Source organism: Camelina sativa, chromosome 12 (genome assembly GCF_000633955.1).
Source record: "Camelina sativa cultivar DH55 chromosome 12, Cs, whole genome shotgun sequence".
Lineage (NCBI taxonomy): Eukaryota > Viridiplantae > Streptophyta > Magnoliopsida > Brassicales > Brassicaceae > Camelina > Camelina sativa.
Window position 1 is genome coordinate 2757358 of NC_025696.1, and position 13804 is coordinate 2771161.

Sequence of the window (13804 nt, forward strand, 5' to 3'; positions counted from 1 at the left end):
GTTATTTCATATCCTCACTTTCTTTCGCTCACTGCTTTATCCTCTCAATCTTCTTCTCTTCTCTTCGTCGCCTCTCCCTCCAATGGAGGTTAGCTCCACCTTCGTCTCATCAACCACCACTAGATCGTCTAAATACCTTACCCTAACTTCATACTCTCCGGTGATTCTTCCGGCTTCTAGTCTCCGCTCCATCCGCCGTGATTTTCTCGGTTGTTGTCACAGTCTCCGTCCTTCTTCTCCTCATAATAATCTTCGAACTCGCTCCGGGAAACGAAATTCTCGTCGCTCTTATTATACTCGATCGCCTCGTTTAGTTGTTAGAGCTTCTATCGACTCTGGTTTGATTCTTGTTGTTGTTGCTGTCACTACCTTCTCCGCCATTGCTTTCGCTTACTGCCACAATTCTTTCAGGAAACGCAACTCATCGGATAAGGTAATTTCAAATTCTCTGATTATAGCCAATTCTAGGTTTTAGTTCCATTAGAGTATCAATATATAATCAAGTTGCTGCCTTTTTTATAAAATTCGATAAGAATTCTGATTCTGACTAGCTAAAATTTTCAGGTTACAGCATCTCCTCCAAAGATTCATGGCGGAGAAAGTGGACATTTAGATGGAGATGTTCATAAAGGAAGTCCTGTGGGAATTAATGGAGGGTTCAGTAAGATGGAGGAAAAAAGTGTTATCAAATTGGAAGAAGAGGAGGCTCATCGACTTCAGGGAACTACAGTGATGGAGTTGGAAGAAGAGGAGGCTCATCGAGTTCAGGGAACTACAGTGATGGAGTTGGAAGAAGAGGAGGCTCATCGAGTTCAGGGAACTACAGTGATGGAGTTGGAAGAAGAGGAGGCTCATCGAGTTCAGGGAACTACAGTGATGGAGTTGGAAGAAGAGGAGGCTCATCGAGTTCAGGAAAGTACCGTGATGGAGTATGATTCATTTTTGCCCAAACAAACGGATGTGGAAGCTGAGGATTCTCAGTTTGTTGTCGCCAGTGTCAGCACAGTTGCAAAGGAACATACTTTAGTAGATGATGAGTCCCGTTCATCTTCCATAGTTAATGGGTCTGTTGCTTTGGAATCAGCTACCTTGGAAGTAAAAACGCCTGAAAAACAAGTTGAAAGCAGCGAAGAGAAGAAGAGTATGGAGTATGATTTTTCACAAGCAGTGGTGGGAATTCAGTCGATTGCTTCTCCACTTGTGGTAGATGATACACGTGCGCTAGAGTTTGAGTACAATGGTTTGCTCCAGAAGCCTGTTGAGTACAGCGTCTTCACGGAGAGTAAGAGAGAAGAGATTCACACATTTTATGGGCCTAATCATTCATCAGCCAAGTCTTCAAGGTCGACTAGTCTTAAAGCAGTCTCTCCTACTGTTACTTCTGCAACTAATAGTTTATTGCTGGACCACAAGAACAATGGTATAATTGATACTCAATTCCCCGGACATAGTTCTGGTCAGGTTACTGGTACGTTGACAATGTGTATACTTTACTGTGTTGGATTTGGCACAATCTTATGTTTCCTTTATGAGAAGCTAGTTGGTTTCTGTTTCAGGTGATGTTCAAGAAGAAAAACTTGTGGCACACGGTAACGGCGGTTTATCTCACACTAGGAAAGATGTTAATGGAGACTGGAAATTTCCAAATGATGGGAAGCATGAGGGTCACCAGACTGATGAAAGCATGCCTCAGTTCCCTGCTCAAATTTTTAAGCTAGATAATAGTAATGGACGTTCTCCAGAAACTAATGATGCTTACAACCGTTTACTTAGAGATGGAAGGTAATAAGTATTCTCTGGTTTGAATCTTGGCTGTCCTTTTCTTCCTATTCCGCTGCTAATTCTTTCTTGAGATGTTTTAGTCCCAATGAGATGATACTAGATTTTTTAACTTGGAGAGTGTTTTTATTCATATATAATAGGCTAAAGGATTGCATAAACTTGCTCGAAGATTTGGACCAAAGGGATCTACTGGACATGGACAAGGTACTGAGCAATATGGATCAAAGCTTTCGTATTGCTTTTCCATGAAGAGTGGATTTTTTTGTCACTGATATTTTGTTCGCCTATTACCTCACATCAGATTTATCATGCAAGTTTCTTTAAAGCCTGCAAGAAGCAACGAGCTGTCAAGGAAGCATTTCGCTTTACCAAGTTGATTCTAAATCCAACCTTAAGCACATTCAATATGTTAATGTCTGTCTGCGCAAGCTCACAGGACATAGAAGGTGATATGTTTTGTTTCCCAGTATCAAATCCTCGATCTTGTCAATTTTTCATTTCTCCTAAATGTTGAATTGTTACTTATGTAGGAGCTCGACGAGTTTTGCGTCTGGTACAAGAGAACGGTATGACTGCTGATTGCAAACTTTACACAACTTTAATATCAAGTTGTGCGAAAAGTGGAAAAGTTGATGCAATGTTCGAGGTATAGAAACCTTCCTTCCTTTGCCTGAAAGATACATACTTGGCTGGTTCGTTAAATTTCTGTTAAATCTAATGCTTGTCTGACTGTTCCGTATGCTATTCTTGGTCTCCCAGCAGAGGAAACGTTTCTTTTGTCTTACAATTAAGTTTTAAATTGTGACTGCAATTAATCTCCACAGCTCTTATACTCTCTTTCTCTCTCTGGACTTTTTGTTTTTCTTATTCTGTGGAGTTGTATTATCAGGTGTTCCACCAGATGTCAAATTCTGGAGTGGAAGCTAACCTTCACACGTTCGGTGCACTTATTGATGGCTGTGGTAGAGCTGGACAAATAGCAAAGGCATTTGGTGCTTATGGAATTTTAAGGTCTAAGGTAAGCATGCCACAATTTTGGATTTTCTCCTAAAATGTGTCAAGATTAAAAAAACATATCCTCTTTCTTCATGGCTACAAAATATATTTGCTATTCCTGCTCATATGTTCATATCTGATTTGGAATCTCAAAGTCCATTGTTACATTGATGACATGTTTGATGCAGTAGAATGTTAAGCCAGACCGGGTTGTATTCAATGCCCTCATCTCTGCATGTGGTCAATCAGGAGCTGTTGACCGTGCTTTTGATGTGTTAGCTGAAATGAAGGCTGAGACGCATCCTATAGACCCTGATCATATCACGATCGGTGCATTGATGAAGGCATGCTTTAATGCTGGTCAGGTGTGTAGCTTTCTTTCTGGTTCTTTTTCTGTTTTCCTATCTGATCCTTTTTCTGTTTTTCTCTTTCTAATAGTTTGAGAATAAGTTTATTGCAGGTTGAACGAGCAAAAGAAGTTTACCAGATGATCCATAAATATGAAATCAGGGGTACTCCAGAAGTTTATACCATTGCTGTGAATAGTTGCAGCAAGTCTGGGGACTGGGAATTTGCTTGTAGTATATACAAGGACATGAAAGAAAAAGGCGTGACCCCTGACGAGGTATGTTACATCATGATCAAAGTTGCAGATCTTTATGAGGCATGACGTGTCATTTACTCCATGCATACTAGTTTTAAAAAATTCATTTTTGAGTTAATTCTGAGGCGAGTGTTGTTTACTTACAGATATGTATACAAACATGAAATGTATATGTAATCTTGGTTTCGATCTTTGCAGGTGTTTTTCAGTGCACTTATCGATGTTGCAGGACATGCAAAAATGTTAGACGAGGCTTTTGGCATTCTACAGGATGCAAAATCTCAAGGAATACGTCTTGGAACTATATCATATAGCTCACTGATGGGAGCTTGTTGTAACGTAAGTGTTGCTTATTGCAAGAGTTTTTGAAGATTACTTAAGTTTTTAGCTGTCTACATCAAATTATTAAAATGTCCGTGATGGTACCTAGAGGAGAAACACAATTTTGTTCCAGGTTTTCACACTGATTTCTAGAAGTGAACAGGAAGCATCAAAAGATCCTTATTTGATAAAAGTAGTTTTTGAGATGTTGTTTACATTATCTTTGGAATCTCTTGCAATTGTTGAAATGGTGCGATTGCATTAACTTTCTTGAACTAAACTTGTATGAAGAAACTACTGATAATTTGTTTGCTTTTGTTATTCAGGCGAAGGATTGGAAGAAAGCACTGGAGCTCTATGAAAAAATCAAGTCGATCAAACTTAGACCAACAGTTTCAACAATGAATGCCCTTATTACTGCTCTGTGTAAGACCTCGTATAAAGCTATCTTAATCTTCTCCCTTAAACAAAAAATGAAGATAGTATAGAACAAGATGGAAAAGAAAAATGTGATATGATATATATCTGCACTTACAGTATGTGAAGTACCCCGTACAAAATATCATTACTGGTATAACTCCTTATATTATCAACAGGTGAAGGTAATCAACTGCCCAAGGCTATGGAATATCTCAATGAGATAAAGACTTTGGGATTAAAACCAAATACTATCACTTACTCTATGCTCATGCTAGCAAGTGAAAGGTATCTTATTTTAATTTGAACTATTTAGGTTCGTTTGGTCACACTAGTCGTCAGTGTAGATTTGAGAAATCATTATCTTCTGACTTTTCTCTGTGTAGAAAGGATGACTTTGAAGTAAGTTTCAAGCTCCTTTCTCAAGCCAAAGAAGATGGAATATCACCAAACTTCATCATGTGCAGATGCATAACCAGTAAGCTCGTACTTTGTAATTTGTATTCATATCTTTCCTCATTCTTTGTGACCCTCAGAATTACATATTTCTTTAGATGTATATGCGTCCATCATGATGCAGTCAGATTTTAGAGTGTNAGATAAAGACTTTGGGATTAAAACCAAATACTATCACGTACTCTATGCTCATGCTAGCAAGTGAAAGGTATCTTATTTTAAGTTGAATTATTTAGGCTCGTTTGGTCTACTAGTCAGTGTAGATTTGAGAAATCATTATTTCGTGACTTTTCTCTGTGTAGAAAGGATGACTTTGAAGTAAGTTTCAAACTCCTTTCTCAAGCCAAAGAAGATGGAATATCACCAAACTTCATCATGTGCAGATGCATAACCAGTAAGCTCGTACTTTGTAATTTGTATTCATCTCTTTCCTCATTCTTTGTGATCCTCAGAATTACATATTTCTTTAGATGTATATGCGTCCATCATGATGCAGTCAGATTCTAAAGTGTTTGTATTGATGGAACACTTATGCTTCATTTTTTTTTTTTGCTGTTTTGTAAAGGCCTGTGCAAGCGAAGGTTTGAGAAGGATTGCGCTAGTGGTGAACCTGTTGTGTCCTTCAAATCAGGGCGACCTCAAATTGAAAATAAATGGTCAGTGTAGCTTCCTTTTGCAAGTATTAAGTCACTCACTCTTCTTCTTAATGTTGGAAGAGGTTGAGAGAATCTTGTGATGCTTCCGAGTTAGAGCAATCTTGATATAATAATTGTCACTCTCTCTTCTTCAATAAAGACTTACATAAGACATCATTCCAGATTAATATTGATAAATTTCACTTTCTTTCAGGACATCAATGGCCTTAATGGTTTACCGAGAGACAATTTCAGGTGGAACAGTTCCTACTACAGAAGTAGTTTCACAAGTTTTGGGGTGCTTGAAACTTCCACACGATGCTGCTTTGCGGGATAGGCTGATTTCAACTTTAGGCATAAACATTTCACAAAAACAACATAACATATTCCCACTAGTTGATGGATTTGGAGAGTATGATCCTCGTGCATTTTCATTGCTCGAGGTATTTTGGTAGCTTCGTTTAGCTATAGATTCTTATGGGTCTCATTAGGTGTACAAAAGTTTATATGTTTTATAATTTTGCAGGAGGCTACTTCTCTTGGAGTTCTTCCTTCTGTGTCCTTCAATAAAATTCCAATACTTTTTGACACGACAGAGTTGCCGAACAACGTGGCTGAGGTAAATAATTTTTCTTAGTGGAATGACATTTACTTGTTTTTACAAGATTACCATCTGGTTGCCAAGCAATTCATAGCTGCGAAGGTTATGGATTAACTTTATTTACAGTTTTCAATCTGGTTGTTAGATATATAGAATCCTAAAAGTTTCTGACACAGGATCCATTTATACAACTATACCTGACCTTTCCTTTGTCTTCCATCATGATACATTTGCTTTAAAATAACAGTGATTATGAATTCTTAAATCTATATCTCAAATAAATCAATATCTCTCTGTTTTAGCATTTTTTGGGATTGTTGCTCTAACTATGTCATGCATAAATTTTGGCAGGTTTACCTCTTAACCATCTTTAAAGGTCTTAAGCATCGCCTTGCAGCTGGTAAGCTATCCTGTTTTTTAGAATCACTGCTTTTCAAAGTAGGATAAGTTTAGTTGAACGATCTTAAAGACTTCTTGATATAAGTGAACTTTAATCGTCTTTAGTTTACCGTCGTTGTTCTCCTTGAATCGGTATCGGTATTTTGTTTTTTCTTGACTTGGGAGTCCACGATCAAATTATCAACGTTAAGATAGAATACCTACAAAAAACTAAGCTTTGAGATATACTTTCAGAAGAAAAAATTTCAAAGGAGATCTAACTGGTTGATTAAGTTTCTAAATGGAGTTGAGGTCAGTAAAATCTCTTGACGTTTTAGCCCATGTATGTTTTAGGTGCGAAGATACCTCACATTAATTTGATCATTTCAATGGAAGAAAAGGACTTTACGACTCCTGAAGGCGAGAAGACAATTGACCTTACAGGAAGGTGAACTAAGAGTATCATCTTCTTCTTTTTTTAGTATGCAGTGATGATGTTTATTGTTACAATGTATTAAGTCATAGTATTCTAAGATCATCCCTTTTTTTTGACAGGGTGGGACGAGAAATTGGTGCATTGTTGAGAAGGTTAGGGATACCCTATCATAGAAAGGATTCAAGATTAAGAATCAATGGTGTTTCTTTGAAGAACTGGTTTCAACCAAAGGTGGATTCACCTTTCTCTGGTGGGAAACCAGGGCATTTAAGATCATCACAAGTACCACTAGGGAACCAAATCAGTCGTCAGCAACGCAGCATTCGGCTAGGGAATCTGTCACTTGAGTGAGAACTGAGAAGGCGTCTCTCATTTTGATCCTTAACCTCCGAGAGTTTTTTGTTTCCCCCTTTTGAAGGATTAGTTCCACGGAACTTCATACTCAGTACATGTCACATCACAACATTCTTCCCCCCAGCGTCGCAGCAGAAAGTGGACATTCAAGTTTTGTTGCATTACTCTTCTGCGTAAGCTTAGTTCTTGCATGAGGATGTTAGTCACAGTAAGTTAATTGCATGGTAAATCTGTATATCTTAAAAAAAAAAAAAAAAGACTATGTATTTATTCGTTTTCGCATGAATATATATAATAGTAAATGATTCGTGTAAGGTATTCAAGAAACTCTTAATATACAATATCTCTCCAAAAGATTTACAGAAATATAATATTCCCCATAAGAACAATGAAAGAGATTTAGTTTTCCTTTATGACATTTCCTATGTTTTTGCAGCTGAGTTTATTGTGAAATTAAAGAATGGTCATGTGAAAGCCATGACGTGACCACATGATAATTCAGGTCCAATTATTTTGTAGATGATATAAGCATTTGTGTAAAGCAAAACTTATAACTATTCTATTGGTTCATGATTCAAGCACAGTCAGATCAAATTTATAGTTTACAGGAGCACACAGAAGTAGTTTATTTTTCTAACTATATATTTTAGGCGGTTTCATTGGATTCTCAAGTCGTCTAATTTGTATATTTATATCACTATTTTCTTCTCCAACTTTTAATTATATAACTTAATTTATTGACAAAATAGAGCTCCGGAGCTCCCTAGATGTCTATAAAAAAAAAAATAATAATAATTAAAAAAAAAGTGAATTGATATATATGGGAGATATCACTACAGAGTTATGTTATATAGCTAAATTTAAGATGAAATTTATCAGTAACAAAGTTGCAAGTGATTTACGGTATACTTACAATAAAGTTTTGAGTTAAATAATATAGTCACAAATTTATCGTAATTTCTGATAAAGTCACTATTGAAACAACTCAAAATTTGAACAAAAAAAAAGAAACAACTCAAACAAGTCGTATACAAACTCGTAATTTAGTCCATCTCGTTTCCATAACAAAAAAAAAAAATTCGTATAATAGTACTCTCAATTAAGTTACTGACGCCATCTGTTTGTATTGTATTATTGAGGAATGAGTTGAAAAGTATGTACTATCAATATAAAACAATTAGTGTACTCCATAATCAACCAATGAATACAATTTGGCTTGCCTTTGGTCTTATATCCAGCTCACTGAATTAATATTATAAGTCATAACGAATAAACACACTTAAAAGTTGAATATTCATAAAATACTCGAATCCTGTTTTGACACGGTAATGAACTTATAGTTGTTCGTTTTAGATAGGCAGCCCCGGGAATTATCATCTTCTTTTGTTGCTTACACAATTTTTTTTCGTAAATAGATTAGGTTAAACAATGAAGCTTAATATTTTTATTAATATGTTGTGAAATAATCATCATGATGCTATTAGCGAAGGCATAGAAATATATCAATTCTTCTTATTCTCCATGATTTAAAAAAATACACATGGTGAGAAAATTGATGAAAAGATACATTCTCAATCTCAAGATTTCTATAAATACAATTCTCCTAAACCGGATCCAACTTTTTCTTATTGTAACCGAGAAGCGATGAGATCAAGAAACACTTCCTCTCTACATGGAATGGTCAAACCTCCCATTGGATGATTGAATCCAAACTCTTCCTCTGCTCGACTAAGGAACTCTCTGAAAGAAGGATGATTCAGAAACGATATTGGAACTACGAATCTCCTCTTCTCCATCTCAATCTGTTCTCCTACGTAAACTGCTACGTGTCCTTTAGGAACATGATCCGATGATGGTGGTGTTCGGTTTTTGTTTGCCAATGAGTTTAGCTTCAATATCTGCTTTGTTGCATTTGAAATCGCAAAACGGGTCAGACCCATCTTTCTTTTTTGCTTTCAATAAAAGTTTTTTTTTCTTCTCTTTTTCTTTGTTGATCACCACAATGTTTTGAGAGACTTTGAGATGAGGAAAGGTGGTGACGATTGCCTCTATTTATAATAATGGAAATCTTTTAAAATACTTTTCAATGATTTAAGAGCATTTAATGGGTTTTTTGTTTCTATTTTGTTTTTCATTTAATTTTCTCGTGTAAGTTGTTTGACTTATATCATCTTCTCACATGGCCTTAACTCATCCATCAAGTTCTCCAACAAAAAGTTATATGTTCTTACTGATATAAAAATAATAAAGCTAAGTTGAAATTTCAAGATATCATTATAAATACTGTTTTTTGAATATTACATTAAGAAAAGTTCTGACTCATTTTTTCTTCAACATAGAAATATGTGCTTTTTCCAGAGATAATAGGGGTAACAAGTGGCCAAAGAACTTAGAAAGAAGATAGATCATATGGCAACTTGGCACATTGGATGATATTACAATGAACATGATGCAAAAATTCAGGATACATGTAGCCCATCTGATATTTCAGATTTGAATATATAATAAATGCTCAATTTGGTTAATCATTGGATTGGTTTCGTCTGATTGATGCGAATCTTCTGATCAGTAGCAAATCATTACGGCCGCAAATATCTTCAATTTGTTGAAAATTTGATCGTTGATTTGTGGAGTCGTATCTATCACCCAAATTTCAGTCCCTAATCACATGGATGCTTCTAGAAAATTATTCTTAATTTTCTAGTTGGAGACTCCACATTTGGTATCTTTGGATAGCATCATTAATTCGGTGTGTCTTCATAGACGTTCGCTTTCATTTTTAGTATATACATATGTGCTTTTATCCAAGAAATTACTAATGTATTGTAGCATGTATGCCTTTTCGAGATGAATATCAAACATGCATAGTTATAGCTAATTATTATTTGTTATCTATTTTGGTAGAAATCTCTTTTACGTATCGCATCTATGTAGAACATGTAAAATTTTAATTCATCATATTTTACACTATAACATTGTTGTTGTCTTGATATGATCTGAATCTTGTCAAATCTTCGGGATGTTCTAAAGGGCTGTTGTGATCTTTTTGTTGGAATGTCATTCTTTAAAACTTCTTTATAATACACGATGCAACTGCCATGATCCTAAATACCATATACACTCAAACTAAAAGTATTTGCAAATCATATACCTCTATATGATATCAACATGATACAGAAGTTAAAGCATCACAATCAGCCGAAAAATAAAATTATGATTAAGATATATATATACCTATCATTTCTCCAGAACATGGCCAGTTCAAAAGCTTTATGGTATTATGCTTAAAAAATTGGTTCGGATCCTTTATCTATAAAATTTTGATGGCTTTTCAAAATTAAAAAAATATATATTTGAATGTTACAGTTGTGAATTTTTTTTTTTTTGTTGCGTCAGAATTATTAAGTAATCTGATATATAGTTCTGTCGAAACTGAAAATGAAATTGTTGTGGTCCAGTACAAAGGTTTCTATTGCATATGCTGCTCTGAGTAGATCCCTCGATCGTATTCCCATAACTATCAATAATCTAAAACTAATAGTATAATCAGGTCTATGTGTTAACTTCTATAATTACTAGATACTATCCCGCGGAAAACCGAAGGCTGAATTTTTTTTGATAAAAATTTGTAATAATTTATTTTGTTATTATGTTATTTATAATGGTTTGTGATTAAAAATTTGTTTCTTACATTATAATTTTTGTATTTTAAAAATATTTATTGAAAACCTGTCAATAAAAAATTTGCATGTAATGAATAAAATTATTTAAACTTTTTAAAATCTTTGCTATAGTTGTGAAGTAAGTAAAAAGATATAACTAACATGTAAAAAAAATCTTATATGTTAGTTTTTTTTAAGTAGAAATTAGTTTTGATTCTAACAGATTTTTTTTATACTTTTCTACAATTTCTTTTATTTGATATTCCCTATTTTCGTTTTTTGAATTATAAATATTTATTTAATTAATTATTTAATTTTAACTAAGTTTTTACAATGGCAATTGAATGTAATTTTTTACACATTTTAAAGTTATTTTTATATTTGTACTTCCCAATTAATATAGTAGGATTTCGCGATGAATAGCGTATGTAATTAATTAGTTAAGACAATTTGAATAAATCTTAAGTCATAACAATTTAATGTAATTAAACTAGCGTACGTATTCAAATAGCCACGTAACGACTATAAAAAAATGTGAATGATCTTTTCATGACAGAGTGATTAGGTCAGGCTTATGTGTAATGTAATTATTGATTCTTCGTACAAATCATCAATCATCGTAATGAATATTTCGGAAAAATTTATAATCTTCAAAAACATGAACGTTTTTTCATCAATGTTTTCTGGAAGTACATAAGAGTATAACCTGACTTGACTGGTTACACATTAATAACGTATTTACATGCTGATTAACAATCTGTTCTCCTTTGTAGAAGAAATGAACAAAGGGAACAACCAAAAAAGGAAAATTTCTATAAAAAGAATTTGGGCTATCGATCCCAAAAAAGAAAGATGTGTCTCTCAAGTTCAAACAATACAACCATGAGAATTCAAAAGACCAACAAAAGTTTCTTCTCTGCAAGGAATCGTTAATCCACCTATTGGATGATTGAAACCAAACTCTTCTTCTGCTCGACTAAGCAAACCTTGAAACGAAGGATGGTTCAAATACGAGATAGGAACCACGAACCTCTTCTTGTTCTCCATCTCTTCTCCGACGTAAACGGCAACATGTCCTTTTGGGACTCGATTTTGCTGTTTTTGGGACTGTTTAGAGTTCATAACACGCGACAATCTAATAGCCATCTCTGAAAGCAAGAGTTATATAGATCTACAGACTACAGAGATACTCTGTTTTTTATGAAACGAGAGAAAGATTGATGCTTTTCTGTGGAGTTTATGTTTATCTTTCAGTTGTTGTTGTTGTTGTTATATATAGAGTTCTTTATAGGTAAGGAACCAAATTTCGTAGTTATAATGTTTTAATGATAATACAGATTTTATTGGATTTAAATATTAAGAGTTTGCAGGGTTTCACATGGTATTCTTTAAAATAAAAATAAAAAAACTAGGGTTTACCTAGAAAAGGTATCAAGCTGATTCTGATTTCTGGATGACTTAAGAATGAATATAATCAGATAGTGGACCCACCGTTGTTGCAGGACTCACATGCACTCTCTGTCACTTATTAAAATCTCTGGCCATTACATGCAAACCAGTTTGGTCCTATTGGTTATGATGAATAGACAACACAAACAAGTGTCCTTATTGATGAAAATAGACATTTTTGACAAGTCTATTGTTGGCTCTTGAAAATGGTGGCTTTTTAGTCTATTTGTGTTGCCCTATAGCCCACTTAAGAGGACCCTTTTGTATCTTAAATTAATTTGACTTTATCAAAATTTGTATTATTAAATCTTTGCTACTAAGCTTGGAGTCATGAAAATGAGAAACATTGAACATGCATGGTTTCTTTGGGTTCTTATAATGTTGAATCAAGTTGAAGAGAGCATTTTTAGGTAGAAGTTCAATATAGGCTCAACTCAACAAATCCACAGAAACTAATTAAAATTGTTATTATTGGCATGTATATATAAATTAGGGGCAATTACAGTTATTCCAAGAAATTGCAGTTATTGAAAAAATGGTCACGTGTTTCATTTCCATTATTATGATCACAATTATATCTTCCTAATAACGGAGAGTAACATGATCAGCCTTGACAATCTAATTATGCAATAATTTAGATATGATTTAATTCATTTATTATGACAAGTTTCACTATATAATAAAATTCAGCAGTACTGTTTCAATCATTTTCAATAAATATTATATATTTATCTGAAGAAATATGTCTTCTTTTGATTTATTAACGGTTAGATCATACTAGTGTTATTCATCACTTACAACCCATTTTAGTTTCTTCAGAATGCATGTGATCCACCATTCCTTAAAATACTTTAAATCCCTTAAAGAAGTCTTATATATTTTTTTCTCTTTTGAGATACTATATTTATAATGTAAGTCAGAGAGCTGGGTATTCAAAATACAAACAAATTAAATAAACTCATAATAGAGATTCCATATTATGTGAAATTTTTATCTTTTTATTACAAAATGTTTTTCTACACGTACGGTACTATTATAGAGATAGTATGACTTCTACCGTGTTATACTTTACCATGTTTTATGCTAGTGTTTTTGCATCATCGCTATGTTAAAGAAAAACATGTAACATTTTCAGATTATGTTAAAGAAACCCATGGCTTATGTTAAAGAAAAACATGTAACATTTTCGTAAAGCTCAATACTATTATTTTCAGATTTCCAAACTTTTACTTTGTATAACTTTTCAAAAGTAAGTATTAGGTCAGAAACAATATCTTTCGTATACATTTTCTTCTATAATTCGAGAAATATTAACAAAATCTCAAACTGATATTTGGGGTATGCGAAGTTTTGTGTATATTTCCATTTAAGGAAGAGCCAAACTTTGGTCTCTCAGTTCAAGATGAATCTTTCAATTTACGAGATATCATAAATTGGTTTTTTTTTTTTGGCAAACAGAGCAATATTTATAGTGAATTTGGATAAAATTGAGTCAGTCATTTTCTAAATTGTTGAACTATCCACATTAATAGTTTAATTATTTACCGCCGTTTTTACTGTAAAATATTTAAATCTTGAGCTTTTAATGGTTTGAATATTAGTTCAACTTCTCAAATCTTATTTCAAAGTACAACTTAAGCTCTGAACAAGTACTGTCATCATATACACACATAAGTAATTCTCCTCTTTCGTTCAAAAAAAAAAAAAAAAAAA

At 33.7% G+C, this 13804-nt stretch overlaps 2 protein-coding genes and 1 pseudogene across 3 annotated transcripts; 1 reads left to right on the forward strand and 2 right to left on the reverse strand.

Moving 5' to 3' along the window:
- On the forward strand, nucleotides 16–7220 carry LOC104729735 (pentatricopeptide repeat-containing protein MRL1, chloroplastic). 2 transcript variants are annotated; one of them, XM_010448730.2, is made up of 20 exons: nucleotides 16–433; nucleotides 565–1468; nucleotides 1557–1782; nucleotides 1923–1986; nucleotides 2084–2228; nucleotides 2313–2428; nucleotides 2672–2800; nucleotides 2970–3143; nucleotides 3239–3403; nucleotides 3581–3721; nucleotides 4030–4129; nucleotides 4300–4343; nucleotides 4720–4784; nucleotides 4879–4970; nucleotides 5142–5232; nucleotides 5426–5654; nucleotides 5738–5830; nucleotides 6164–6212; nucleotides 6545–6638; nucleotides 6746–7220. In XM_010448730.2, exons 1-20 carry the CDS (start codon nucleotides 83–85, stop codon nucleotides 6975–6977), a joined length of 3504 nt encoding a protein of 1167 aa, XP_010447032.1. In that variant the 5' UTR covers nucleotides 16–82; the 3' UTR covers nucleotides 6978–7220. The 2 variants fall into 2 exon arrangements, with proteins under 2 accessions (XP_010447032.1, XP_010447033.1); XM_010448731.2 differs by lacking the exons at nucleotides 4720–4784; nucleotides 4879–4970 and adding an exon at nucleotides 4507–4598 and having other exon boundaries at nucleotides 4300–4408.
- LOC104729736 lies at nucleotides 8469–10221 on the reverse strand (annotated as a pseudogene).
- LOC109128142 (auxin-induced protein 15A-like) lies at nucleotides 11270–11968 on the reverse strand. Its single transcript, XM_019233943.1, has one exon. The coding sequence runs from the start codon at nucleotides 11786–11788 to the stop codon at nucleotides 11510–11512; it is 279 nt and encodes a 92-aa protein (XP_019089488.1). The 5' UTR covers nucleotides 11789–11968; the 3' UTR covers nucleotides 11270–11509.

Bases quoted from the DNA above. Each gene is read 5' to 3' on its own strand.
- LOC109128142 (XM_019233943.1), bottom strand. From the start codon at position 11,788: ATGGCTATTAGATTGTCGCGTGTTATGAACTCTAAACAGTCCCAAAAA.
- LOC104729735 (XM_010448731.2), top strand. From the start codon at position 83: ATGGAGGTTAGCTCCACCTTCGTCTCATCAACCACCACTAGATCGTCT. The intron at 434-564 runs GTAATTTCAAAT...TAAAATTTTCAG, and splicing joins AACGCAACTCATCGGATAAG to GTTACAGCATCTCCTCCAAA. The intron at 3,144-3,238 runs GTGTGTAGCTTT...AGTTTATTGCAG, and splicing joins CATGCTTTAATGCTGGTCAG to GTTGAACGAGCAAAAGAAGT.